At 41.6% G+C, this 26,517-nt stretch overlaps 3 protein-coding genes across 3 annotated transcripts in view; 1 reads left to right on the forward strand and 2 right to left on the reverse strand.

Annotated features, from left to right (window-relative positions):
* The window catches only part of LOC143275400 (alpha-1,2-mannosyltransferase ALG9-like), a 30,240-nt gene extending 28,805 nt beyond the window's left edge, over positions 1-1,435 (reverse strand). Inside the window, exons 1-2 of the mRNA XM_076579476.1 lie at positions 1,304-1,435; positions 205-361 (exon numbers count right to left, since the gene is read on the reverse strand). Coding sequence (XP_076435591.1) covers positions 205-361; positions 1,304-1,386 — 240 coding nt within the window. The 5' untranslated portion in view covers positions 1,387-1,435. The remainder of the gene's footprint in view (positions 1-204; positions 362-1,303) is intronic.
* Positions 1,436-1,829: 394 nt separating this feature from the next.
* LOC143275683 (propionyl-CoA carboxylase beta chain, mitochondrial-like) overlaps positions 1,830-26,517 on the forward strand; it is a 127,509-nt gene continuing 102,821 nt past the window's right edge. The window contains exons 1-8 of the mRNA XM_076579975.1: positions 1,830-2,064; positions 4,945-5,058; positions 6,187-6,255; positions 8,759-8,815; positions 12,681-12,794; positions 13,888-13,948; positions 16,908-16,957; positions 17,548-17,589. Of these exons, the coding sequence (XP_076436090.1) occupies positions 1,864-2,064; positions 4,945-5,058; positions 6,187-6,255; positions 8,759-8,815; positions 12,681-12,794; positions 13,888-13,948; positions 16,908-16,957; positions 17,548-17,589 (708 nt within the window). The 5' untranslated portion in view covers positions 1,830-1,863. The remainder of the gene's footprint in view (positions 2,065-4,944; positions 5,059-6,186; positions 6,256-8,758; positions 8,816-12,680; positions 12,795-13,887; positions 13,949-16,907; positions 16,958-17,547; positions 17,590-26,517) is intronic.
* Positions 22,158-26,517, reverse strand: part of LOC143275506 (beta-1,4-galactosyltransferase galt-1-like) — a 35,979-nt gene continuing 31,619 nt past the window's right edge. Inside the window, exon 2 of the mRNA XM_076579660.1 lies at positions 22,158-24,344. Within this exon, the coding sequence (XP_076435775.1) occupies positions 22,182-23,849 (1,668 nt within the window). The 5' untranslated portion in view covers positions 23,850-24,344 and the 3' untranslated portion in view covers positions 22,158-22,181. The remainder of the gene's footprint in view (positions 24,345-26,517) is intronic.

Genomic DNA, 26,517 nt, shown 5'->3' on the forward strand with positions numbered 1-26,517 from the left:
TGACACACACACACAGCACTTTAGCACTGACTGGTTCCAAGTAGTCATTGCAGTCAGTGATGATGTTCCACAGAGCAGCACACACACATACACACACACAAATACAAACACAGAGACTTATATGTCATGTAATATGAAACACAAACACACACATGCACACACACACATGCACACACACACACACACACACCTCTCAGCACTGACCGGTTCCCAGTAGTTGAAGACCTCATCGCAGTCTGTAATGATGTTCCACAGAGCAGCACAGAGCCGTGCGGAGGTCAGCAGTTTGAAGGCCGTGATGGTCGTCAATGCCCATGGCTCCTGGGGGTCACAGATCACTGGTCGGGGCTTGGAGTCTCTGCTGAAGTATAGTGTATGTCAACTGCACTTAATGAAAATAGTAATGATACCAAAAAATACCTCTTCAGTGAATACCCCCATTTTGCACATTTATCCTGCAACCATAACCCCCTGAGTGCCATAGAATGTATCACGTACAACGATACATGCATCATATGATATCATCAGAAAGGGAAATAACTCTGGAAGGCTGAAAATTCACAGAGTTTATCTAAAGTTGTATTTCTCCGGATCATTTTTCTCAGTTTTAGGTTTATTGTCTTGGATATTGTTTTGACTTGAAAGACCCCTTTCTATTGTTTTTCCCCTGACACTGAAGGGGTTAAATGGGGGTGGACATATACAAAAGATCCTTCCCTATGCACAATTTTTAATCCAAAGTGGGGGAGAGGGGGGATGAGGGCGTTGACTAGATACTGGCATTTACAAAGTAGTTGACAGGTAGAATAATTAATATCAATCACTTTCATTGTTTCAGTCTCACTCTCCTCTCTGCATCTGTATATGTATGAATGTGCATGCATGCAAACAACACACACACACACACAAACACACAGATTCATGTTGGTGCACACCCACCCACACGCGTAACATTATCATGGCAAACTGGTCAGGGGGTGGGGAGGTGGGGTGTGGGGGGGGACCGAAATATGCACATTTTTGAAAGATAAAATTATTCTGTTCGATCCCTGCATATTGTGCGTTGCATGGGAAAATCGCAAACTTTTTTCTGAATATCCTGCTCATTCTCTTAAACATGATTAAGTATTGGACACCAAAGGGAAAGGGAATTTTACAACCATAACCGGTGAGCATAACATTAACAACGAAACAAGGTATGAAAATGAGCGTCTGCTACCGCAAACTGTGCGAACTTCTTCATCATTTCATGACACAATTGTGGAGACAAAAACTAAGTTGACCATTACAACTGTGTAATTACCGATCGCTCTGCTTTTCAGCATTTGTAAGTGCAGCTTCTCTGTGGAGTCTTTGGCCATGGCGCCGCCTCGGATTACCTGACATCTTTTACATCAGCCGGCCACGAATAATAAAGGAGGCTGACATATTTTACTGGCCCGCAGAAAATGATGTAGTGATTTTTTTTTATCCATAATTATTATCATATTCCTGTAGCTTTAGATTTGATGAAATATTTTTGTAGTTATAAATCGTTGGAATTGTAGCTAAACTGTACGAGCCCGGCGAAAAGAACACTGATTTCTTTTTAGAGACTTTCACTCCGATTCTGCTCCATATGTTCCGACTTCTTGGACACATTATATAGTATTTTTATCAAAACTTCCGGAGAAGAAACGAAGTGAAAATGCCCAGCTAATACCTAAATTCTGTTTAAGGTATTCTAATAAAATAATATAAGAAAACAAAAGAAAAATAACAACATGTAAACAGGAAGTCCGGTTTGACCTTCGGATGAACCTTGAACTTCATCAAGTTCAAGTCCGCACTTGATGACCTTGAAAGATCCAGATTCGATCCAAGATGGCTCTCAGACTGTGCAGTCGAAACTTGCTGAGACAAACATTTTCCAAGCGAATTGTACCGCTATGCGCCTCGCAGCGGTTCGTTCATGAAGTAGGAAGTACAGAACACACCCTTCGTGTGAAACGGAGAATCGACGATGGCAGGAAAGCAGCGTTATTGGGCGGAGGACAACGCCGGATAGATGCTCAACACAAAAAGGTTGTCATGTTTTGCAGACCTCAAATTTGGACAAAAGCGAAAGTAGTGGAAAATAACTTTTTATTTCTTTCTTGTTTCTTTCTTCGAGAAACGTTATGAGTAGTCGGTGCGCCATTATCTGACGCGCCTTTTTGCAGATGAAATTTTAAGAATTTTTATTACGCTGTAAGCCGAACGTCATTTCGAGTTTCAGAAAAGACCACAGCTTTGGCATCATTTGCATTGTTGGTCTAAGGCAAATGGGCGGAACTGGGCTTCCGCACGTTATATTTTTAACATGCATGCATTTGAACATGCATACATTTATATCCCAGCAGGTAAACTCCTAGCTCCGGCCCCCACAAATCGCCACAGAATTAAACCCACCAGTTTTGAGGGATTCAAAACAACAAATGTTGTTGAAAGACAGGCCATCAACCACTCCCTGGATTCCAGGTCCCCGACGCAAGAACAGAGCAATATGTAGCTCTTTCTTCGTCAGGACTGCTATGGAGTGGAATCAACTGAGTGAGGCCACTGTCACTGCAGGCTCAGTCAGCGCATTTTCATCAGCGCTGACCAGATCACCATCTAAGCCTGTGACCAGCAACCACTAAAAAATTTTTTTTATAGAAATTAAAATATTTTTTTTATAGGTCTTGCTTCTGGAAGTGGGGCCTGGACCCTTCCGGCCGAACCAAGGGATTTTGATGGTCTTAACCCAGGGTAGACAGTTTTCCTTAGGTCTTCTTAGACTATTTTTTTTCTACTAGGTACATGCTCCTCCTAGTTCCATCGCGTCTATATCGCCAGAAGTGGCGTCTGCGACGTACACTACCAGATCCAGATCCAGATATGAATTTTTTAGATCTCCTTGAATTGAAACATAACAATCAATGCTACTTGTCAGTCGGCAATATCCACATTTCTGCCCCAGTACTGTTTCTTTCCTGAGATGGAAATGATGGAAATTGGTTAATGACATTGTAATATATACACTATATTTCTTCCACTCCACTCTTTTATTGGCCTTCTTTACAGTATTCAAGAGGTGAAGGAATGCAGAGAATATATTACAATGTTTTTAACTAGTTTACAACTTTTTCCATCTTTGTAACAAAACTGAATGGAAAGAGTACAGGCAAAAATATATATACATGGATATTGCCAGTCATTCTCAAATTTCATTGACACAGTCAAACATATTTGGATATGTTACTTCAAAACTACAACATATGGTCATGTACTAAGACTATACACACTCAAGCTTGCTTACACATTTCTGATGTATATGTACATATGTGCATGCATGCAGGCATACAAACAAGCCTGCAAACATACAATTTAAAGTATGAAAAATAAATAAAAAAGAGAGTAGAAATATAAGTAAATAGATCAAATTTTAAAAACTAGCGAAACAAACAACCCTTACCCACAAAAACCAGAAAAGCTCCCCCCACCCCACCCCACCCCACCCCCACACTGCCCCCCTTCACACACATAATTCATCAACAACAAACACAGACAGACACAGAAACACAGAACAGAGACCATAATAATAATGATAATAATGGTATTTATATAGCGCTGAATTTTGTGCAGAGACAGATCTAAGCGCTTACACACCAGTCATTCACATGCATGCATAACTCTAAAACTGAAGACAAGAAAGAGGTAGGGGAGGGAGGAAGAGGTGAGTTTTAAGGCCAGACTTGAAAGAGCTGCGTGCGGAGACCTGACAAAGCGAAAGAGGAAGTTCTTTCCAAATACAAGGTCCAGAGACAGAGAAAGAATGGCGTTCAACAGTAGAGTGTTTGAATCTGGGTATGCGTAAACAGTGGATCCGAAACCGATCGTAGAGAGTGAAATGGAATGTAGAGGTGAAGGCAGCCACAAAGATAGGAAGGAGCAGATTTTTGAATACATTAAATTTTATAACATAGAGTGCTGATCTGATACTTTATTCTGTGTGAGACAGAGAGCCAATGGAGATGTTGCAAAATTGGAGTGATGTGCTCAGATCTTTTCTTTCTGAGGACGAGTTGGGCAGCAGAGTTTTGTATGTGCTGAAGGAACTGAATGGATGAAGCAGGCAAACCAGACAATAGGGAGTAACAGTTGTCAAGGCGAGAGAAAATGAGAGAAACAACAAGCCCTGATGTTGCGTCGGTGGACAGATATTTCCGAATGGAACTGATACATCGCAATTGACAGTAGCAGGATTGACATGTCTGACTGATAAATTTTTGCATGGACAGTGTGTTATCAAGGACAACACCGAGGTTCCTGACTGAGCTGGAAAGAGGGATGGATGTACTGCCAAGTTTGATTTTGTCAGCTGTGATGAAAGAGTTTTTGTTTAGTTCCTATGATAATTGCTTCGGTTTGTCTGCGTTCAATTGTAACTTATTTAGAGTCATCCACTGATCCAGTCACCCATGAGTGCTTCTCACAAGTTGTGAACTTAAAATTATCATATTTATAAAATTGAAAAACAAAACAAAAAACATGATTATCCCTTTACAGAATATGCTAGGTTTTCTGTTGAAATTTCTTCATTATTACTTTACTACTGAATACCATCTAAATATCTAATCAATTATTTGCATAATCCAGACCCTCTTGTAGTATTCTTGGCCTTTCTTAGTGTTAATATTTAAATTTTTAAGAAAATGGAGTATAGGAACCATTTCCTTTGGAATGCAAGGTTACTTTGGTAGTTTATGCCAACTGAGATTACAGCTGATAAATGTTGAACAAGTATTATTATATATACATGCACATGTTTGGTCATGTTATGACATTGTTTGTTACATGTGGTGCTTGTTTGAAATGATAAGAAAGGTAAGTTGACCATGTCCAAGTTACACATGAAGGCATCATGATGATGGTGATTTTCAGGGGAAGTTGACAGCCCGTGAACGTGTTCAGGTTCTTCTGGACGAAGGTTCCTTCGTCGAATATGATATGTTTCTGGAACACGACTGTTCCGATTTTGGCATGGAGAAAAAGAAGGTGTGTAATTTTGGTGCACATGTTGAGTTGTTGTATGCGTGTGTGTATGTGTGTGTGTGTGTGTGTGTATGTGTGTTTGATTTGGCTTGGAGAAGGTGTATATCTTCTGTGTATGTTGAGTTATTGGGTGTGTGTGTGGGTGTATTTATAATTTAGGCATGGGGAAGAAGAAGGCGTGTACCTTCTGTGTGTATGTTGATGAAAAATATTGGGTGTGTCATTGTGTTTTGTGTGTGTGTGTGGAAGTTGTACTTAGTAGTAGCAGTAATAGTATGTTTGTGTGATGTCCACTTAATCATGGTAATGTGTGTGTCTGTGTGTATTAATCAGTTGTGTGTGCATGTCCTTCATTTTAATGCCTATTTATACGGTATGATTTTACATGAGTAGTACTTACTTGTGGAAGTATTAATAATGGTACTACTTGGTGTATGTGTAATGTGTGTCTGTATTTGTGTACATTTATTGATAATTAGTTATTGGTACAATTCCTTTTGATTTAACGCCTATTACTATAGGGTTATTTCAGACTAGTAATACTTAGTAGTAGTTGTAGTAGTAGTAGTAATGTGTGAGTGTGTATATGTGGGGGTTCATTAATTAGTCAATTACTAAATTAGTAGTATGTATGTGTCCTTCAGTTTAACGTCTATTCACAATGTATGATTACAGATGAACTGGTAGTACTTAGTACCAGTAGTAGTGACTGTGTGATGAGCATGTAATTGTGTGTGTGTGTGTGTGCGTGCGTGCGTGCGTGCGTGTGTGTGTGTGTGTGTGTGTGCGCGCGTGCGTGTGTGTGTGTGTGTGTGGTGTGTGTGTGTGTGGAAGGGTGTATATATCATCATGTGTGTGTTTCCTTCAATTTAATGTTTGTTCATGTAGCGCATTTTAGATGAATATTACTAGCTGCAGTATTGTGGTAGTGTATGTGTGTGAGATATGCGAAATGTATGTGGTGTGTGAGTTCAGTGTGTGTGTTTAATCTCAAAAAGCAGACTTAATTGTCTACCCAACCCTTTTGTACATTCTTCCTATGAAGAATGTTTCTTTCCTCTCCCTTGCTTAGTTCATTTTATATTGACAGTGTCTTCATTCGTTCCATTGTGTTTGTGTTGCTGTTGGCAGTTCCCTGGTGACAGCGTGGTGACTGGCAGGGGGCTGATCAATGGCCGCGTTGTCTTCATCTTCAGTCAGGTCAGTTTGGCAGTGTTGTTATCTGTTTGTTTTTTTTGTTTTTTTTAAACAATATTTTAGAAAATGTGATCAGGATTTTCATTGTTTCCTGTGTGTGCTTGATGCAGAAAGAAACACTACAAAGTAAGAGAAAAATGAAAGGAAAGAAAGAACACAAACAGCACAAAGTAAACTCTGAATTTTACCAGTGTTAAAGAAGGAAAAAAAAAAAAAATTATAAGAAAACTCAAAAAGGCTCCAACAACAGCAAATAATAGACTTCTAGTCTTATGAGGAGGAAGCTTGTGTGTTTGTGTGTGTGTGTGCGTGCACTTGTGTGTGTGCAGCCGAATGCGCATATATGCATGCTTGTGCATCTGTTTCTGTTTAACATCCCTCCCTTTATATATATATATATATATATATATATACATATATATATATTTATATATAAAGCTCCTAAAGCTATGTTTAGAGATAAGGCAGAATATAAAGTCGATTAATTATTGTTAATATTACAGTATGATTATGCAGTCACTACTGGAAAAAGCAGAAACAACAAGTGTTATAATAATATGAATGTGTGTTGCAAAAAAGAAGTGCTGTGTCCCCCATGGTTAATGTGACAGGTGGTTATGAATAACAGGGACAGATGGTGAAGAGTTATCCATCTGACTGGTTTATTTTTCTCATGGGGTTGAAAACTGTCATGCAAATAAAGAGAGGTAGTAACATAAACTGGAGGGAAATTTGTGTGGTAGTAACAGCCGTAATGGGAAAAGAAATATTTGGACAAAATAGTATTTTTGTTTGTATTTTTTCAAACAGACATACTTGCGTAAAAGTTAGTGATTTTAGTAAATCTGAAAAAAATTGTTGCTTAGCTCTACGGGCTCCTTAACTTAATGGAAGTTCAGGTTTTAAAACCACAAACAGTGAGATAAAGTAATGTTTTTTTTCTTTTAATCGCCAAATGCCAGTATGGTAATCCATCAAATATGGAAATACTTTCCCACCTTTGGAACCCTTTTATGATGTTAGCCCTGCATATGTGGAAGGAGGCCTGCTTCTGTGGAAGGAGAGGATTAGTCTCTGCCTTGCTGTGGTGGGTCTTAGACACAGTTGACTGCCCTAATGGCCACAAATGGCAGTGTGACATTTAACCTAGCCCTGTTAATGTTAAATAAGCCTAGGTGATTTTACAATATCAACCCCTTTTCTTTTTAGGAATAGGAAATGGTTTTGCAATGGTTTATCCCTTTAACAGGCAGTTAAATTTGTTTTTACAACTGTAGCCCTGTTATGGGAATGGAAATAGGTTTACCATTACAAGAACAGTTACCTGAAATAAAATGATTTAAACATTTAGCCTTGTTGTAAGTGTTGTAAATAGTTTTGCAACATTTGCCCTGTTGTATATTTGGGAAATATCTTTTCCAAGATTAGCCATTCATGAAATTTTTAGTGTGAAAGATTCATGAAATTCATATTCTGAAATTGTTTTCTCACACTTAGAAAATAGAATATTTGATAGAACTTACACTTCAAAAGAAGGGTATTAATGCTACAGATGTTTAAATCAGTCAAGATTGGAAGTGGAAGAGAAAGCTAATGACAGTGACTGACCAGCTCTCCAGATGTGTGTCAACTGTGCCAGAGATATTAATCTTATTAATCTTATTGCAGGGTTTGAATTTTACTCATTTTTGGAGTGACAGTCGGGCACTCTGGACAAAATATTTGAGAGCCCAATTGTGGTTTTGGGTGCCAGCATAATGAAATGAAATAAAATGTGCCAAGGAAAGTCTTTCTCAGTTTCTGCCAGGCTTCATTGTATATGCACTGGTGCTTTGATTTGTACCCCTGCTGTTTATTCTTTTTGTCATCCTGAGCTTTCGTCTCTGTTTCGGGATTCTTTCTTTTAACATTGAAGATGGGAATCATCATTTGTCACTAACACGCCATTAATGTCAACATCCGATCGTGCACGAGCAAAGATGCTGCTCCGCAAAGTGAGCTGCAGCAGACAACACTTTACATTTCGATCGACCACGTTCATGGTGTCTCTTTTGATTAATTTTCTTTCACCTCTGTCAGTTTTTGAGTACCAAGTGGGCACTCTCGACAGAAAATTTACGTGCCCGAAACAACTTTTTCGTAGCATTTGCACCCAGGCACCCACTATATTTGAACCCTGTATAGTAACGAGGGGAAGATTTTATTTTTCATTATTGTTTATATTTTTAAGATGATTTAAATTTTGTGGACTAAGCAAGATGTGGGTGAATCAGTCTTATGTATAATGTTGTTTTTATTGACCTTTTGACATTATTTTGGGTTCTCTTCAACAGGTTTTAAGAACAGACGGGCTGTCGGCCATGAAATAGCCTACTTGCAGTTGGCTTGGCTATACACAACATGGTTTGATTTGAAGGGGTCACAGTCATTTGGAGTTTTGTCATGTAACTCCAGAGTTATTGTACACATTGGGCATGACTTAATTTCCTTTCTTATTTTTTTTCAGGATTTTACTGTCTTTGGAGGCAGTTTGTCTGGAGCTCATGCCAAGAAAATCTGCAAGGTGGGTGCTGTTTTCAGTTGATCTTCAGATTGTTTATTATTAGTCTGTTTTTGAATTTTGTTGTATGTGGAGTTTGTGTTTATTGTCATGGATATCTCAGCCTTAGTGGGTTTCGACCAGCTTGGATTGGGGATGCTTTTTTTATGGTAATTAGGGGGGAAAGTCTGAATTATTTTATTCCAGTCTTATTGGTTCACAAGAAGACAAGAGAGGCAAGGCCTTCAAGACTCACTTGTGATACACTTTAAAAAAATCTAATCATTAAAATGTGTTCTGTATTTGTTATTATAAAGCTTTGGGTTGAAAGAAAAAGGAAAAAAGTCATAACGGCAGATTCCAACCCCGCGTGTTCGGGTGAGAAGAACCTGTCTTATCCATTACACTATCGTGGCTCCTTAAGTGACGTTCAAAAATATAATATATAAACATGCTTTTTTAAAGGGCGATAAATCGATTGTGGTATTCGCAGTGAGAACTCTGTTGAAATCATATTATTCTGGTGTATCTTGGGCATTCAAAAAATCTTTAAGGGCAATTAAAAATTCTTGTTAAGTCTGTGGTAAAGGAGACATGGCTGTCGCCGCAATCACACTGCAACGTTTAGCCGTTTTCTCTGGCTCTAGATAGATGTACAAGTTTTGTTACACCCAGTTGACATGGTTGATTCAATTTCTCTTTTATGTTCATTCTAGTTTTATAGTTTTAAAGTTGATTTGAAAATTGAGTATTTTGTTAAACTAATAACATGTAGAGCCAAGTACAAGTACTTTTAAACATCATATGAAGTGAAAAGGACTTGATTTTGAGAAAAGTCAAGACTGGAAATTTTTGCGTTTCATCAATTCAAGGGTATTAACTCTCATGGTTTATTATTTTTAACTGAATTCCCACTGATTCTATGGATATTTTTCTGGCAGTTTGGGGCATAATCCAGTAAGTGATGAGGCGTTCACAAATCTTTCTCTTAATAAATATTTAACGGTCTCCTTCTCCAACTTTCCATCACATGTTATCTTGTATTGTCCATTGAATATAGGATTGAACGGGCAGGTCAACAACTTGAAACAAAATGGCGTCGTTCGCGTTCGCGAAGAATATGAGCACGCACTTTGAATATGTATAAATATGTGTACGCAATTGATATTTGCCCATGACCTTCAGGGCTCAGCCAACAGATCTGTAAAGTCCACTCGTCGTATTGATTTGAGTATTTTCCGAAAAAGACCACTTGGGCAAATGAACATAGTGAAAGCCCTGTACACTGAGAGTAAAACACACAAGCTTTTTATGTATTGAGTATAATTTCAAAATGTAATGTTTAAGATGAGAAAGATCAGTTTAAAGCAAATTAAGTCCCCTAGCATTAATTACAGATTAATTTCCCTTTTTTACTATCTGCACTAAAGACATGCAAAATAAATATAACTTCCATGCTTAGCAAAAGAAGCTCCTGTTTGAACAAAAAATGATAAAAATGACTGCTGTTGTTGTTGTGTCAGAATATCAGATCAAAGTGCCAAGTTTAGAGAATTAAAAAAATATAGATAATAACAGTAAATTCAGTTTGCATATAATTTGGCTTCTTTTTTTAATTTTTTTTTGTGCCCATCCCATAGGTGAAATATTGTTTTAAACAAGATGACTGGAAAGAATTGAATTTTTCCTATTTTTATGCCAAATTTGGTGTCAACTGACAAAGTATTTGCAGAGAAAATGGCAATGTTAAAGTATACCACGGACACACACACACACACACACACACACACACACACAACCGAACACCAGGTTAAAACATAGACTCACTTTGTTTACACAAGTGAGTCAAAAACTGTCATACATGTAAATGTTCACTCTTAATTGTACAATAAGATGTGAGTTGCAGCCCATGAACACAGAAAAATAAGAAAGAAAAACAAAATTGATTCATGTAAAAAATAAGATAGAACAGAGATTAATGGTGTGTCTTTTTCACAGATCATGGACTAAGCAGTGCTGGTAATCAAATAAGATAAAATGAAATGAAATAAGATAAGGTAAAATGAAGTAAGATAAGTAAGATGAAGTGAGGTAAGAAAATAACAAGATAAAAAGAATGGGATATAATGTCTTGATAACAGTTCATGGACCAAGCGATGCTGGTAATTAAATAAGATAAAATGGAATGACATGAAATAAGATCAAGTAAAATGAAATAAGATATAGTAAGATAAAGCAAGACAAGAAAATGAAATAGGATAAAAAGAATGGAATAGAATGCCTTTATAACAGCTCATGGACCAAGTGATGCTGGTAATTAGATAAGGTAAAATGAAATAAAATGAAATAAGGTAATGTAAAATGAAATAAGATAAACTAAGATAAAGTGAGGCAAGAAAATAGGATAAAAAGAATGGAATGTAATGTCTTTATAACAGTTCATGGATCAAGCGATGGTGGTAATTAAATAAAATGAAATAAGTAAAATGAAATGAGATAAAATGAAATAAGATTTAGTAAGGTAAGAAAATAAGATAACATCAGATAAAAAGAATGGAATGTCTTTATAACAGATCATGGACCAAGCGATGCTGGTAATCAAATAGGATAAAATAAAATGAAAAGAGATAAATGAAATAAGATAAAGTAAGGTAAGGAATGAAAATAATGTAAGATAAAAAGAACGGAATGCTTTTAAAACAGTTCATGGACCAAAAGATGCTGCTAATTAGATAAGATGAAATAAAAATAAAAATGAAATAAGATAAAGTAAGATAAAGTGAGGCAAGAAAATAAAAAAAGATAAAAAGAATGGAATGTGATATCTTTATAACAGTTCATGGACCAAGCGATGCTGGTAATGAAAAAAAAAATTTTCATTGAAATAAGATAAAGTAACAAAAAGGTAAGAAAACAAAATAAGATTTTTTATTTATTTTATTTATTTATTATTTTTTTGTTGCTGTCCTGTCATCTGCACCATTTCAGTGGCGTTGCTCCCACGCGGCTCATTCCAAGTCACCAAACACAGCCACACCTGGGTTCATCTGTCACACTCCATGCATTGGCAGTCCACAGGGAACAATTGATGTTAGGTCGCCAGGAGGCCACACACCAGAGGAGACCCTGCACTGCTGAGTCACTTCAGTGGTGTTCAGTGGTGCCTGTTCTGATTTAACATACTTAGGACACCAACTACTAAGCCCTTTTAACGTACTTAGGACACCAACTACTAAGCCCCCAACTGACGACAATAATGGCTTAGTCGCAGAGCCAGACTTGAGTGAACATCCCTCCCAGAGTGGAGACCGCCACCACATCCCTCCAACAACAGCACCCCATGAATCTGCTGACACCAAAGACATTGACAGGACTCACCCCAAGCGCGGAAGTGGAGGGGTATCGAAACTGAGGTCACCATGACAGCAGGGTATGAAACACCACAGACTTTGGGACATTTTTGTTTTATATTGGTAATGATGAAGGAGGATGAGGATGGAGACGATGATGATGATGTTGCTATGGAGGTCCATTCTGGTTTTGGACTACATGACCAGGCTGTACTCTATGCTTTCTTTCATAATGATATCCCACAGTCAACCAGGCCCGAGAGATACAGACACTTGCAGTGTTGGTCAGGTAATAAGAGAAACACACCCAAAGACTCATCTGTGAAGTGGATGACACTGGACCGTGTGGTCCCAGTCTTCCAATTTAAGCCCACAGCACACTCAACTGTGGGTGGGAGCCGGCCGTGGGCCGAAAAACCCACCTCCGCTGGGATTCGAACCCGTGTCCTCCCAGCCATCAGTCTGTGACGCTGACCGCTTTGCCACGGCAGCTGGTTGAAATAAGATAAATTGAATGGAGTGGAATGTCTTTACAACAGATTATGGACCAGGCCATGCTGGTGGGGGCCCCAGTCATCGGTCTGAATGACTCTGGCGGTGCCAGAATTCAGGAGGGCGTGGAATCTCTGGCCGGCTACGCTGACATTTTCCAGGTCAGTCAATGACACTTCATTCCTTGTTAACTTTGTTAACCTTATTTTGTATCACTTTTACTTCCTTGTTGGTTGATTTGCTGATAGCTTGATTGATTTTTACATTTGTATATGTATATTTTTTGTCACTTACACTGACATACATGCACACACATACAAACACATACACACACAAATGTGTATATTTTTTTTGTCACTTACACTGACATACATACACACACATACAAACACACACACACACACACACACACACACACACACACACACACACACACACACACACTTTTCCTTCAATATTGATTGATTGACTGATTACTTGATTAATTTTTACATTTATGTCCTTATATTTTTTGTCTCTCTCTCTCTCTCACACACACACACACACACACACACACACACACACAAATATATCAGATACAAAACACAGACAAGCTTTAACGAAACTCAGAATAAGCGCGCATGACCTAAAGATTGAGAAAGGTAGATATTTAAATATTCCACAAGAAGACAGATTGTGCAACAAATGTAACATCCTGGAAGACGAAATCCATCTTCTTGATCATTGTATTAAATATGAAACCTTAAGGCAACAATTTTTAAAGGATATTCAAAATTCGAATAACACAGGACATATTCCCAGTCAGGTGATGCTAACAGATGATGAATATATACAAACAAGATTAGGAAAATTTGTGTATGAATGCTGCTGCAATTTACCGCATTAACTGATTGATAAATTGTGTGTTTTTCATTCGTTCATTCATTTCCCATTGCAATTGTGTCTTATAAACCTTCCGGTTTCATGACAATAAAATCTATTCTATTCTATCACACACACACACACACCACACTTTTCCTTCCATATTGATTAACTGACTTATTGCTTAATTGATTTTTACATTTATGCATGTTTATGTTTTGCCACACACACACACACACACACACACACACACACACCGAACTTATAATGATATACTTGCATTATGTGAAATTGATGTTAGAAATTGATTTTTAAACTTCATCGTTTGAGTTGATGGATTGAGTCTTTTTTTCTTTTTCTTTTTTAAGTTAATATTTCTGTCTTGTTTTGCAGCGCAATGTGATGGCGTCAGGCGTAGTTCCTCAGATCTCTCTGATCATGGGACCGTGTGCAGGTGTGTGTGTGTGTGTGTGTGTGTCTTTGTGAGTGTGTGGTTTGGTGTAGTGTGTGTGTCTTTGTGTATGTGTGTGTGTCTTTGTGTGTGTGAGTGTGTTTGAGATTGATTGTGTGGATGTGGCTGTGGGCAGGATGGGGAGAGGGGGAGGGGGGAGGTTGTGTGTAAGTGCTTCTGTGTGTGTGTGTGTGTGTGTGTACATGTATGTGATAGTATTATCTCTGTATATATTCTTTTTTGGTTCTTGCTTGTATGGAAGCATTGCCTTTTTCTGCCCACTCTACCTGTGGATTCTGTTAGTTATTTTGAGTTTTTTAAAATATTTTTTTAATAATGGTTTGTCATTGATTTTGTGGTCTAGATTCTTCCACCATCTGATCAAAATGCATTCTCTCCACCAACTCCATCTTTTCTTCCTCACACAACTGCTGAATACCCTCCACAGTTGTTGAGAACTGTGTCAGTATTAATTATTTTTTGGTCTTTGTTCAGGAATGGTCTTTTTCTTTTTCACTTGGTGTCTCAGTCATTGTTTCTCCACCACTATTTTCTCTGTTTGATATCTTGGTGCTTGGATTTCATTTGTTTCATTTTCTCTGCTGAACAGTTTCATTTCTTTCTTTTTACTTTATTTTCATAAAGCAAGCATACATTGTTATGGAGGTATTTAGAAGGGAGGTTACTGTTTTTTCAGTCATGGCTGAAATTGACTGCCAAACGTAGTTACTTCCCTTGACATGTGACTGCCAGTGTGTGAAGACCACATGCACATCCACTGTTCTTTGTTTTTTTAACCCCTAGGCTGCCTATATGACGAGATAACTCGTCATGGAAAGCATGTATGCTTTGCTGTCACAATGACGAGATAACTCCTCATCGAAATATTCTGACTTTTCCCTGCTTTGCATTCAGTTCGACAAAAATGCTGGTAGCTTTAGCTTGGGGAATCTTTCTAGATTCTATTCATAGCTAGAAACACCATCTGCGTCATAAGGCAGTCCTTTATTTGAACATTTTGGTTGGGTTACTGGCCGCAGTCTTTGCCTGGCTCCTCTCCTCGCTCACTCCACAAAATGTCGGACTGACTCCGTGCTCAAGACATGCGCTCGTGGCGAACTGAATCAACCAAGATTACTTTCTTTAGCTTATGCTCAGAAAGAATTGGAGCATAAATTCGAAGGAGAAGACAGTGGTGAACATTTATAGGACGATTTGATAGAAAATAAAGGGAGCAATCAAGAGAGTGGCCAAGATGCGACTATCAGTGAGTGATGCCGGCTGTTCAACTCTAGCAGACGACAGGTCACCGAATTTTTAGCAGGACACCGTATAAGCTATTTTCTTGGCACTCAGCCAACGCAGTCTGATGAGAACTGGATGAAGTGACCGTGTGAGAGGGGTGAAGAGGAGGGGGGTGGAGACTGAGGGGGCGTGACCTCACATCCATATTATCACTTGCAGAAGTCACAATGCATCTATTTCTTTTTCAGTTTTTTTTATATTGTGGTTGTTCTAGTATGATTTGGTGTGTGCAGATGTCCATTTGTCCAGAAAATGATATTTTTGTGCAGATTACCTGACTAATGTTTGTAATGAACAAGTTGGAAATGTGACAAAAAACAAACCACTGATTTCAAAACAACAGCATGTCACTTAAAATATATAAAATGGGAAAACATCATGTGTTTTGTATTCTTTATTCATTTCCCTTTCAGAAAATGTATACTTTTATGGGTCTTTCTCCAATAACAAAGAGCACAGAATTTTTTGAAAATTTATACCCGTTTTTTGTGGAAAAAACCCTGGCAAATAGATTTCACTTAAATCTTATTTTCCTGGCAGCGAAAGGGTTAATACACTGTCACACATATGCGCCTGCACACACACTCTCTCTCTCTCTCTCTCTCTTTTGCTCTCTCACAAGCACACCACACACACATAACATATGCGCGCAAATAACACAACACACAACACACACCAGACCACTGCTCCTTCTAAGTTGATTATGGTTAAAGTTCCCTTTAACAGCCACAGGAGGAGTGAATTCACATCCACTGTGTCTAGGGCTCAGCACAGGAAGATAGGGCTTAATCCTCTCCTTCCACCATTGTAAATTTCACCAAGTGAAGGCAGGTATCCATTCACACCTGGGTAGAGAGGAAATTGGAGTATTGTATTTGTATTGTATTTCTCTTCTTTTGTCACAACAGATTTCTCTGTGAAATTCAGGCTGCTCTCTCCAGGGAGAGCGCTTCGCTACACTGAGAGCGTCACCCATTTTTTTGTATATTTTCCTGCGTGCAGTTTAGTTGTTTTTCCTATCGAAGTGGATTTTTCTATAGAATTTTGCCAGGAACAACACTTTTGTTGCCGTGGGTTCTTTTATGTGCGCTAAGTGCATGCTGCACACGGGACCTCGGTTTATAATCTCATCCGAATGACTAGCGTCCAGACCACCACTCAAGGTCTAGTGGAGGGGGAGAAAATATTGGTGACTGTACTGTGATTTGAACCAGTGCGCTCAGATTCTCTCGCTTCCTTGGCGGACACGTTACCTCTTGGCCATCACTCCAAGGCCTCTCTCCAAGAACACAACAGCGTGTCAAACAGGGCCTTGAACCCTGATAACTGGTCAGCACTGGATCATTAGTCCAACGTATAACTGATTATGCAACAGTGCTTCCAAGTAAAAGTTTATAAAGCAAAAACATATCCAAATGGTAGTAATTAGTATATGAATCTGTATAGTATATAGCACTTGTATGTGTGTTTATACATACATATGTGTGTATGTGCTTCAGACAGCTGGATGTAAGGCTCTTTACTGATTTGCAGGTGGACTGTTTCTTTGTACAGAAAAGTTACGTAGTTAAAGGGAAAACAGCTTTTACTTTTAGTTAGCATGTTCGTTTATTTAATTGTTGTTGTTGTACAAATATATATGTTTTTCACTGAACAGGTGGGGCTGTCTACTCTCCTGCCTTGACTGACTTCACGTTCATGGTCAAGGTGAGTCACAGTGTGTTCCTGTCATGTTCTGCATTGGGATTGAAAAATGAGATGAACTGGGGGAAAGAACATGGGAAAAGAGATCATAAAGAAAGGAGCAGTGGAGTCGAGAAAGTGACCTGTTAGCTTTAGTTTGTTGTTGTTGTTTTGTTTTGTTTTGTTTTTAGTGTTTTTGTGTTCTTTTTAGCATTGTAATTTGGGGAAGTGAAGTATACGTGTACATGTTCATTTTTCTTTGTTCTTTTATGTTTGTGAGTGTGCATGCATATGTGTGTTTGTGTGTGTGTGTGCGCGCGCGTGTGTGTATGTGTGTGTGCTTGAGACAGTTGGATGTTAGACTCTTACTGATTTACTGGATTAATGTTTCTTCATACAGAAAAGTTACATAGTTAAAAGAAAAACAGCTTTTACTTTTTGTGTGTATGTTTATTTATTTATCTATTGTTTTTCTGAAGTTCACACCCTTTTATGCTTTTTCTGTGCATGATTTCAGATTATGTTAACAGAATGCAGTTGATGTTGTTCCAGAATGCAGTTGAATTGAATGGCAACTTGTAACACATCATAATACATTGTTTTGTTCTTTCCAGAACACATCCAATCTGTTCATCACTGGGCCTGACGTTGTCAAGGTAAGTGTCGTGTGATGAAGTTTTTGATGTGCTGTGTTGTTGCTGCAACATGTTTATGTGTGCGTTACTGTTCAGTTTGCAATAATACAGAATGGAAAAGAACATATCTTTATAACAAACTGTACTGGAGTCACAAGGGATATGAGGATGTGGGGGGAGGGGAGTAGTACATAAAAAGTACGAACATGAACTGAAAATCATACAGTCACAAAATCCACAACTGAAGCAGGAATTCGAATATTTAAATATTATGCACATACATAAGCGCATGTGCATATACACATTCACATGCTCACCCATACACATGCATACCCATACAGTGTGTGGATGTGCACATGCAAACACACACAAACACGCACACACAGAGCATATCAGTGTGTTTGCTGTCTTCAATATACGCCACATATTACTTACTACATATGTGATTGTGTATAACTTCAGTCGGTCACTAAGTGTCTGTGGTGTGGCATGGCATAATGTCTGTGACAATTTAAGTGTATAGTCACAAGTTTACCAAACAAGACACATGTTACAAATTTATTTCACTTTAATTATGTATTTTGTGTACCTTTCCTTTTTTCATTATTTGCTCATCATTCATTCCATCTGTCTTGTTTATGGTCACTGTCTCTGTCTGTCATTGTCTGAGTGTTTAGTCATTCAGATGAGATGATATACAGAGGTCCCGTGTGCAGCATGCAATTGGTGCTCTGAAAAAGAACCCATGGCAACAAAAGTGTTGTCCTCAGGCAAAATTCTGAAGAAGAAATTCACCATGATAGAAACACAAATGTGTATGCCTGCGCTCAAGGCCCAACTATTGCGTTGGGTTATGCTGCTGTCAGGCAAGTGCTTAGCAGATGTGGTGTAGCGTTTATGGATTTATCCGAACACAGTGGCACATGCCTAAGAAACTGAAACTGAAACTATGCTTGTTTTAGAGTTCCAAAATGGACAGGCGCTATAGCCGAATGGTTAAAGCGTTCTGCTTTCAATCTGAGGGTCCCGGGTTCGAATCTCAGTAACAGCGCCTGGTGGGTAAAGGGTGGAGATTTTTCCAATCTCCCAGGTCAACATATGTGCAGACCTGCTAGTGCCTGAACCCCCTTTGTGTGTATACGCAAGCAGAAGATCAGATACGCACGTTAATGATCCTGTAATCTATGTCAGCGTTCGGTGGGTTATGGAAATATGAACATACCCAGCATGCACATCCCCCACAAACAGAGTATGGCTGCCTACATGGCAGGGTAAAAACGTTTATACACGTAAAAGCCTACTCATTTACATGCAAGTGAACGTGGGAGTTGCAGCCCACAAACGCAGGAGAGGAAGAGTCCCAGAAGAGTCCCAGTACATAGTTAACATCTCCATATTGTCAACATTTTCCCTCTCCCTTCTCTTTCTTGTAGAAGGTGCTGGGCTGTCCAGGCCTAATCGCTGCACTACGTCTGTGTTTGCATCAGTCAACTGCCCCTCTTTTTTGCAATTTTTTAAAAGTTCAAATCAAAACAGATATGGTGTAGTGTGTATGGATCAGTTTTAATGCTTAAATGCCACCTTGGAACTCTGAACATAAGGTATGTCATGAACATGAAATTGTGTGTGTGTGTGTGTACTGTATGGTTGTGTGTGTGTGTGTGCCATTTATAAAGGTTTCCATCAGTCTCATACATACTCACTCTCTCTTGCTTTTGTTTTGTTTTTTGTATTTTTGACTTATATGTTATCTATTCGGTGTGATGTGTCTTTATTTCACAGTGTATTTGCGTTACTCTCTCGGTTGTTTCATTTGAATGAGGTATTTGTATCTGAAGCATATGTGTGCTAATTACAACTTTTTTCTTTTTTTTCTTCTTTTTTTTTATGAGACAGTGAAAACTTATATTGGAGCTTGAGAGAGAGAGTGTGTGTTAAAGCTATGTCAAGTATTTGAAAAAGAAAAAAAAACAAAAACAAGTGAGACTTTAATGTGAAGTAGACTTTAATGACATGGTCATCATTGTTTTTCTGTGTTGTCTGAATGGAATGAAGCAAACTGGCAATACAAATTTTAATGAAAAAAAACAACAAAAACCGCAAATGAACTTAATATGAATAAATAGATAATACAACATGTACATGATAAATGTGGAGAAAAACAGTAATAAGAAAAAATTGACAAACACATGCATGCATGTACTTAGCACACATGTCAGGCTCCCTCCACCTCCTTTTTTGTCTCCCTATATATCACTGACTGCGGAAAGACAAAACTGAAGACAACTACTACAGTTACTGCATTGCTGTGCTCATCCATCACACACATACACAACACACAAACACTCTTGTATACATGCACACTCCTGCCAAGTTCTCTTGTAGCCACACACACATGTAAACACATGCATGTCTGCACAAACACACACACACCCACCTACATATACACACACGCACATACACACACATGCACGCATGCTCGCAACACACAATGCGCACAAACACACAGACACTGAGAACACACCAAACACACACCCACTCTCTAAACACACTGTGAACACATCAAGTGAACACACCCACTCCTTAAACACACTGTAAACACACCAAGCGAACACACCCACTCCTCTAAACACACTGTGAACACAATCAAATGTGAACACCAACACACCACTCCTTAAACACACTGTAAACACACCAAGTGAACACACCCACTCCTTAAACACACTGTAAACACACCAAGTGAACACACCACTCCTTAAACACACTGTAACACACCAAGCGAACACACCCACTCCTCTTAAACACACCATGTGAACCCCCATACACATGTGAACATCATAACCACCCACTCCTTAAACACACTGTAAACACACCAAGCGAACACAACCACTCCTTAAACACACTGTAAACAACCAAGCGAACACACCCACTCCTTAAACACACTGTAAACACACCAAGCGAACACACCCACTCCTTAAACACACTGTGAACATACCAAGCGAACACACCCACTCCTTAAACACACTGTGAACATACCAAGCGAACACACCCACTCCTTAAACACACTGTAAACACACCAAGTGAACACACCCACTCCTTAAACACACTGTGAACACACCAAGCGAACACACCCACTCCTTAAACACACTGTGAACACATCAAGTGAACACACCCACTCCTTAAACACACTGTGAACACACCAAGCGAACACACCCACTCCTTAAACACACTGTGAACACATCAAGTGAACACACCCACTCCTTAAACACACTGTGAACACATCAAGTGAACACACCCACTCCTTAAACACACTGTAAACACACCAAGCGAACACACCCACTCCTTAAACACACTGTAAACACACCAAGTGAACACACCCACTCCTTAAACACACTGTGAACATACCAAGTGAACACACCCACTCCTTAAACACACTGTAAACACACCAAGTGAACACACCCACTCCTTAAACACACTGTAAACACACCAAGTGAACACACCCACTCCTTAAACACACTGTAAACACACCAAGCGAACACACCCACTCCTTAAACACACTGTGAACATACCATGTGAACACACCCACTCCTTAAACACACTGTGAACATACCATGTGAACACACCCACTCCTTAAACACACTGTGAACATACCATGTGAACACACCCACTCCTTAAACACACTGTGAACACATCAAGTGAACACACCCACTCCTTAAACACACTGTGAACATACCAAGTGAACACACCCACTCCTTAAACACACTGTAAACACACCAAGTGAACACACCCACTCCTTAAACACACTGTAAACACATCAAGTGAACACACCCACTCCTTAAACACACTGTAAACACACCAAGTGAACACACCCACTCCTTAAACACACTGTGAACACACCAAGCGAACACACCCACTCCCTAAACACACTGTGAACACATCAAGCAAACACACCCACCCTCTAAACACACTATGAACACATCAAGCAAACACACCCACCCTCTAAACACACTATGAACACATCAAGCAAACACACCCACTCCCTAAACACACTGAGAACACACCAAGCAAATACACCCACTCCCTAAACACACTGTGAACACATCAAGCAAACACACCCACTCCCTAAACACACTGAGAACACACCAAGCAAATACACCCACTCCCTAAACACACTGTGAACACACCCATCCTCTAAACACACTGTGAACACATCAAGCAAACACACCCACCCCCTAAACACTCTGAACACATCAAGCAAACACACCCACCCCCTACAGACACTGTGAACACATCAAGCAAACACACCCACCCCCTAAAGACACTGTGAACACATCAAGCAAACACACCCACCCTCTAAAGACACTGTGAACACAACAAGCAAACACACCCAACCCCTAAAGACATGCTGTGAACACATCAAGCAAACACCCCCACCCCCTAAATACATACTGTGTACACATCAACCAAACACCCCCAACCCCTAAACACTCTGTGAACACATCAAGCAAACACACCCACCCCCTAAAGACACACTGAACACATCAACCAAACACCCCCACCCCCTAAACACACTGTGAACACACCCCCACTGCCAAACACACACTGTCAACATATCAAGCAAACAGTCTGGAAGCGTGGGTGATGACTCTGTGGCTCATACGAGTCAGCCTGTCCTTGTATGTGAGCATGGCCCTGTCCTCCGTGACCAGGTCACACTTCATGTCTCTCCTCCCCCCTCCCCTCTCCTCCCCCTTCTCCCCACCTCTCTCCTCCTCACACTGCCGGTAGTGATGAACCACCGCAACCTTCTCCCTAACCTCCATGCTTCTGTAGCCGTCTGACAGACTTTTGCTGAGGTGGTGGATGCCCAGCTCAAAGACTGTCAAGGGCCGCACCATCAGTTTGTTCCTCACCCTGCTCGCTGCCACTGTTCGGTGCACGTGCTGGAAGTAGAGGATGTTCTCAGAATCTTGTGGTGGCAGTCGGGTCGGGTCGAAGAAAACACTTTTGAAGACCAAAGCAGCAATGGCAGAGGAATGTTTTTCGTCATGCTGCGTGAATATTTTGTCCAGCATTTCAGGCCAGGTTCGTGTCAGTCGAGGCATGAGCATCTCATCGAGGTCCATGAAGAGGAGGTGGCGGAAGGACGCCATGTTGTGGTAAAGACAATCCTGAATGGCCAGCAGCTGTCCATGGTACCAGACACCATCCGGGGACTGGGACACGTTCCCTGGAAGGTTCCAGTCCGTCATGGAAAGTGATGCATCTTTGTCCCTCAGGGAATGGTGGATCAGAAATTTCTTGATTTCCAGGGATGTGTCGTTGCCTGTGTACATGAATACCCTGTTTGCACCCAGCACTTTGCACATCTGGATGAAGTGGATGATGGAGGCAAGGTTAGGTTGTCCAAAAAGCGGTGGGACGCATACTCCTATGTTGGACACGTTTTGTTCCGTCTGTGGTGGAATTGTTTTCAGTTTCAATACTGTGTGTGTGCTGCGAGTGTGCCTTTGGCTTAACGGTGCCACTGAAATTTGTTGAGGCAGAGTTTTCATGGTATTTGGTAAAACACAGGAGTATATCCACCCCTCATAGTGTTTTCCATGGTTTTCACACATTCTGTAAGGCTGAGCAAAGAGGGTGTGGTTCTTTTTTGCCTTGTTGGCAGTAATGCAGACAAGACCGTCTTGGTCTTTCCTGTGTTGTAGCACAAACAGTCTGACAGTGGCATTGCCTTTCTGACGCAGATCAAGAAAAGTGCCAAACACATACATCCCTCCGACTGGAATGAAATTGACCACTCGTTGTGTATCATGTTTCAGTTGCGAGATGGCACCATCACCACCAAACTGTGTGAAGTTGTCCATACTGTTTTTGTTTTCCGATCTTCCAGCTAAATTTTCGCCCATGTCTTCCACTGCAGGTTTTCCAGCTCTCTGTTGTGCATGATGTTTTAGTGGAGAGTTGTCAGCATCACCACCAAAATGTGTGTAGCCATGCGTCATACTGTTTTCCAACCTTCCAGCAGGATCCAGCGCTAACCTTTCACCTTTGTCTTCCAGTCTGTTTTTCCAAGGCTGTCTGTAGGAAAGATCGTCTGTCTCTATGCTTTGAACAGCAGGTGTGTGTTCATAGTCCAGAAAGCGAAGCTCATCCTTTTCTGGTCGTTTGACGGGATTGACAGGAAGCAGAATTTGCACCTGGCAGATGAGTCCCAAGTAGCTCATGGAACAGAAGGTGAGGAACAGCAAGGTTTGCTTCACTCTGGAAAACCTGGACATTTTTGTGGGTTTTTTCCCCAATTTTTATCAACAGTTTTTACAGGAGGGGCATTTTTTAGGGGGTGGGTGGGTGGTGGCTGGGGGTAGCTTTAATGAAGGTCTTTTGAAGATGTCAGATGAAAGATTGATGGTTCATCAAAAGGTTTCTGCAATAGATGAAATTGGATGTGCCTGTTGCGTTATCTGTAACTGAATACTTGTCATTTGGAAATGAGATTTTAATGGGATTATGCTTTCTGACTGTCAAGGACAAGAGAAAAAATCAGTCTCTCGCAGTCTGTTGTGGTAATTTTGACCAGTTATTAACCACAGAAGGAAAGAAGGCACAAGGAAGTGGCATTTTCTGTTTCTTGAGGTCTCCAGTGTGGATTGGTGGACAGAAGAAAGTTGAGCAGTGAAGGTGGAAGCAGTTCCAGTTGTCTGGATGGTCACAGCAGTGGTTGGGATCAAAAGTCTGTGCAGTGGTTAGGCGTGATGACTTGTGGACTGTGCACTCTGAAACAACCAACAGAACAGATGATAGAATTGATTGTGCTGTTGGTGAATCATTATTAACTTCAAGTCCATTCTGTGTCATGTCAGCATGTAAAAAGAAGTATTTCCTTAATTAAGAAAGTTTTCCATTGCAAGTAAAATCATGCATCATACACTGTATCAGCTTGGAATGATTGGGTCTTTTAGATGCATGGATGCACACTATCAACCGTAAGTGCATGCGTGTGTGCATGTGTGTGTGCACAGTGAGTGACAGAAACATTAATAGATGAAATTCACACACACACACACACACACACACACACACACACACACACAGACACAACCCTCTTCCGCCTCCCCTGCCTACCCTCCACCCACAACACACAGAGCAGAAGAGGTGCCAGTGACGTTGACTCCCCAGGCGTCAAAATAAAACTAAAACCAGGATTTCCGGACGATAAGCCAGGGGCCTTGATGTAGGCTGCCAATCTCTGCTCTCCCTTTGGACAGGTTTACATTTACTGCTGCCAGGTGAATCACATGGCCTTTCGAATACATACATACATGACCTCCCTCCCCCGCTTCCCTCCCTCTCCCCCCCACCGTGTTCCCTTCCCTCTCCCCCTCTTACCCCCCCCCCCCCCACCGTGTTCCCTTCCGTCTCCCCCTCTTACCCTCCCCCCCCACCGTGTTCCCTTCTCTCTCTCCCTCTTACCCCCCCCCCCCCACCGTGTTCCCTTCCGTCTCCCCCTCTTACTCTCCCCCCCCCACCGTGTTCCCTTCTCTCTCTCCCTCTTACCCCCCCCCCCCACCGTGTTCCCTTCTCTCTCCCCCTCTTACCCCCCCCCCCCCCCACCGTGTTCCCTTTCCGTCTCCCCCTCTTACTCTCCCCCCCCCACAGTGTTCCCTTCTCTCTCCCCCTCTTACCCCCCCCCCCCGCCCCCCCCACTGTGTTCCCTTCCGTCTCCCCCTCTTACTCTCCCCCCCCCCCACAGTGTTCCCTTCCCTCTCCCCCTCTTACCCCCCCCCTCCCCACCGTGTTCCCTTCCCTCTCCCCCTCTTACCCCCCCCCCCCCACCGTGTTCCCTTCCCTCTCCCCCTCTTACTCCCCCCCCCCCACCGTGTTCCCTTCTCTCTCCCCCTCTTACTCTCCCCCCCCCACCGTGTTCCCTTCTCTCTCCCCCTCTTACTCTCCCCCCCCCACCGTGTTCCCTTCCCTCTCCCCCTCTTACTCCCCCCCCCCCCACCGTGTTCCCTTCTCTCTCCCCCTCTTACTCTCCCCCCCCCCCCCCCCCACCGTGTTCCCTTCTCTCTCCCCCTCTTACTCTCCCCCCCCACCGTGTTCCCTTCTCTCTCCCCCTCTTACTCCCCCCCCCCCACCGTGTTCCCTTCTCTCTCTCCCTCTTACTCTCGCCCCCCCCCCCCACCGTGTTCCCTTCTCTCTCTCCCTCTTACTCTCCCCCCCCCCCCCCCCACCGTGTTCCCTTCTCTCTCTCCCTCTTACTCTCCCCCCCCCCCCACCACTGTGTTCCCTTCTCTCTCCCCCTCTTACTCCCCCCCCCCCCACCACCGTGTTCCCTTCTCTCTCCCCCTCTTACTCCCCCCCCCACCACCACCGTGTTCCCTTCTCTCTCCCCCTCTTACTCTCCCCCCCCCCCCCACCACCGTGTTCCCTTCCCTCTCCCCCTCTTACTCTCCCCCCCCCCACCGTGTTCCCCTCTCTCTCCCCCTCTTACTCCCCCCCCCACCCAAACCGTGTTCCCTTCTCTCTCCCCCCTTACTCCCCCCCCCCCCCACTGTGTTCCCTTCTCTCTCCCCCTCTTACTCTCCCCCCCCCACCCCCCCCCACCGTGTTCCCTTCTCTCTCTCCCTCTTACTCTCCCCCCCCCCACCGTGTTCCCTTCTCTCTCCCCCTCTTACTCTCCCCCCCCCCACCGTGTTCCCTTCTCTCTCTCCCTCTTACTCTCCCCCCCCCCCCCACTGTGTTCCCTTCTCTCTCCCCCTCTTACTCTCCCCCCCCCCCCCCCACCGTGTTCCCTTCTCTCTCTCCCTCTTACTCTCCCCCCCCCCCCCCCCCACCGTGTACCCTTCTTTCTCTCCCTCTTACTCTCCCCCCCCCCCCCACCGTGTTCCCTTCTCTCTCCCCCTCTTACTCTCCCCCCCCCCCCCCCCACTGTGTTCCCTTCTCTCT

This window comes from Babylonia areolata, chromosome 30, assembly GCF_041734735.1.
Source record: "Babylonia areolata isolate BAREFJ2019XMU chromosome 30, ASM4173473v1, whole genome shotgun sequence".
NCBI lineage: Eukaryota > Metazoa > Mollusca > Gastropoda > Neogastropoda > Buccinidae > Babylonia > Babylonia areolata.